The sequence below is a fragment of the Triticum aestivum genome, chromosome 7B (genome assembly GCF_018294505.1).
Source record: "Triticum aestivum cultivar Chinese Spring chromosome 7B, IWGSC CS RefSeq v2.1, whole genome shotgun sequence".
Lineage (NCBI taxonomy): Eukaryota > Viridiplantae > Streptophyta > Magnoliopsida > Poales > Poaceae > Triticum > Triticum aestivum.
In genome coordinates this window covers 67,278,401-67,281,364 of record NC_057813.1, presented here as the reverse complement: position 1 = coordinate 67,281,364, position 2,964 = coordinate 67,278,401, and the positions used below count along the sequence as shown (strand labels likewise).

At 50.4% G+C, this 2,964-nt stretch overlaps 1 protein-coding gene across 1 annotated transcript in view; it reads right to left on the bottom strand.

Moving 5' to 3' along the window:
* Positions 1–1,939, bottom strand: part of LOC123161850 (LEAF RUST 10 DISEASE-RESISTANCE LOCUS RECEPTOR-LIKE PROTEIN KINASE-like 2.1) — a 4,872-nt gene extending 2,933 nt beyond the window's left edge. The window contains exon 1 of the mRNA XM_044579672.1: positions 1,066–1,939. Within this exon, the coding sequence (XP_044435607.1) occupies positions 1,066–1,858 (793 nt within the window). The 5' untranslated portion in view covers positions 1,859–1,939. The remainder of the gene's footprint in view (positions 1–1,065) is intronic.
* Between the last annotated feature and the right edge of the window lie 1,025 nt (positions 1,940–2,964).

The window sequence follows — 2,964 nt, the reverse complement described above, 5'->3', positions numbered from 1 at the left end:
TCAACAACGTACAGTTCCCTGAATCGGCCTTCAAATGTCACGAGGCTTGTACGCCGCAGCAAGCCACACAAATGAGTTATTGAGCGACCGGTGTTGGATCCACCGGCGTGGTTCGTGGGTTCCTATGTAAGCGGAGGCGGCCGCGCATGCAGGGCGCAGTTGTAGAGGAAGAAGAGCTCTTGGTTGGCCGTGCTGATGCAGAGGCCAATATCAGAAGAGGTGTCCACGTGGAGTTCTATGTTGCACACGCTGTTGGAGAGCTAGAGGTTGGTGACACGGATGGAGTTTTCTGGGTAGGAGATGATGAGGATCTCATCCAGATGGAGGCCTTGTCTGTGCTGTCGCGGGTAAACTGGAAGGTTGGTGGCCACACTCGGGCAGGTACCTGCCGCAGAGCCACAAAGAATACATGATATGGATGTCTCCGCACACATGTTGCCCATGTAAGCCCTAAACCCTGACCAGATACAAAGGAATTTGGAGGGGAGAAAAATGATAAGCATCCCAGCTGTGGTTGAACACTGAACTAAACTAAATTCCCTAGTGGACAGGTAAACAAGCGTCGAAGGAAGAAGGAAGAAGAAGAGATATTTCGGTGAGAAATATAAACCGCCAACTAGATAATCACCTAGGAAAGGAGAAGGAAAAAAACAAATCCGAGGAAGATTGATATTTCGTCAACCTTATCAATATTTTGGCAAAGACAAAAATGAGAGTTAATTGATAGATTCAAAATTTTAAATAGAGAAACATATCGCTCCTCGCCGAAACGACCGAAATTTCATAAATTCTGTAATTATTTCGAAAATTTTAGACAAATTCTATCAATTTTGAGGCAATGTTATATATAAATCGCAGACATGTAATCTTACAGAAGTTTACCAGTATCATAATTCTAGTCTTTGTTCTTGAGGGCGAGTAATTAGCCAACGAAACCTCACGGACTAAACTGGTTGAATAATAATAAAAAATTATGAATATACATGCAGTACTAAGTTAAAATTCTTTACACGACAAAAAATTCAAAATTCTTTAAACCTGGGATTGAACTGCCGCTAGAGTTACCTGAGCTACGACAGATGATGAAGTCAGACATGCCGTCAGAGCAGCGGCACTCGAAGATATCGTAGGTGGTGTTAATCCGGCAAAAGCCTCCACTCTCCTCGCACACCCTGCAGTCGCCGGCCGTATACTCGACAAGAAACCCGCTGTTCATCAGCCGCCGGTAGTCCGCCCCGGTCGCCCCAGGGTACCCCAGCACCGGCATCATCGACACGGTGCAGCTCCCCGGTATCGGCTCCCATTTGTTGTCGGGCTTGTACCCGCCGGAGAGCAACGCGAACGAGTTGAATATGGACGTGTTGGCATTCGTGCAGTTAACGGGCGCCCAAGCAAGCGGCAGCGGCTGCGCCTGAAGGTCGGTGCAGCTGTAGAGGAAGAAGAGCTCCTGGTTGGTGGCGCTGATGCCGAAGGGCGCGTAGCCGAGGTCGGAGGAGGCGTTCACTTTGAGTTTGATGTCGCAGCTGCCGTCGGAGAGATCGGTGTTGGCGACCGGGAAGGTGCCGTTGTCGTTGCCGTAAGAGATCTCCGTGATCTGGTACGTCCAGATGGAGTTCTTGAGAGAGGCCGTGCCGTTGCAGTCGCACCTGACCTGGAAGGCGCGGTAGCCGACCGGCGGGTGCGTGCCGCCGAGCCAGAACGGGTACTTGTCTACTTGATGCGCAGACATCGCTGGGTCGCAGGAGGTCGACGATGACGGCAACGTCGGCGTGGTGGTGTTTTGGGCGTGGGTGGCGAGGACGGCAGTTAGCAGCAGTGTGGCTGAGCAGAGCACGGCGGCGGCCGCCGGGATATGCATCGGGCGATCTTGTTGCAACGGAATGGACGATTGAAGAGGCTAACGGCCGGCTTGCGGGTGACGCAGAGAGGGAGGCGTGCAGTGATGAAGAGAGGCAGTTGAAGATGTTGAGAATTGAGAAGGAGATTGCTGTAAGAAGCACACACGGGAGACGGGACATTCATGCATGCATATGGTTGCCGGGTGTGTTGACTGTTCGTCGACACGGGACGGAAGTTTGACTGAAATGGGCATCACCACGACACTCATCGGTAGTGGGGAGCTCACCCGCTACGTGGGTCCTCAGGGCCCTATAGCAAGTGACCTTTGGAAGGTCGTCGGTCCGGCTTTTGGGTTTGAACTTTGAACGCCTCCTTACCTACTGCTAGGGAAAACAACCAAAACCATTACTGACGACCTGAGAGGCGGCCTCGTTCTGTTCATAGCCGTGTGGGCGAATAATACAGTGATCATCACGCGTGGATTATTTTTTCGCAAGCGTGCATGACTGCATCTGCATGCATCCACCACGAGGCAGCCTATCCAACAAAATACGGTGGGTGCATGGTTTTATCTGGACGAGAGGACACGGCGCGGCACGACGAGGAGGCCACCGCATGCCGCTGGCTCGCAGGAACGACAACGACAAAGAAACATCACTGGTGGTGCTAGATACGAGGGTGAGCACAAGCATGACTGATCCGAACATGGCAGCTGCAGGGACATGCAACGGATGCATCTTCTTGCACCGTCGTAGCGTGTATTACAAGTCTGCAAAGTACTTCTTCCGTCCTATAATATAAGACGTTTTTGCAAGCTATTAATATAAGACATTTTTGCAAACTATAGGACGGAGGGAATAGATGAAAAGATCCCTTTTCTTCCGCACACAAAAAAGGGCGTGCAACTATATGAGAGACAAGAAACAAACCAATGATGAGTTGGTCAAAGTCATTATTCGTCGACTTGCCAATTTTCCGAGGACATCAAAATCTTAATTAGTCTATATGTTTGCGATGTGACATCTACCGTGGACTAAAGCTTGACAGATTGCACTATTCCACTCATAGCTCCCCCGCCACCCCGGGAGCAGCTATCTATCTACGAAGATAACTATCACATTTCTC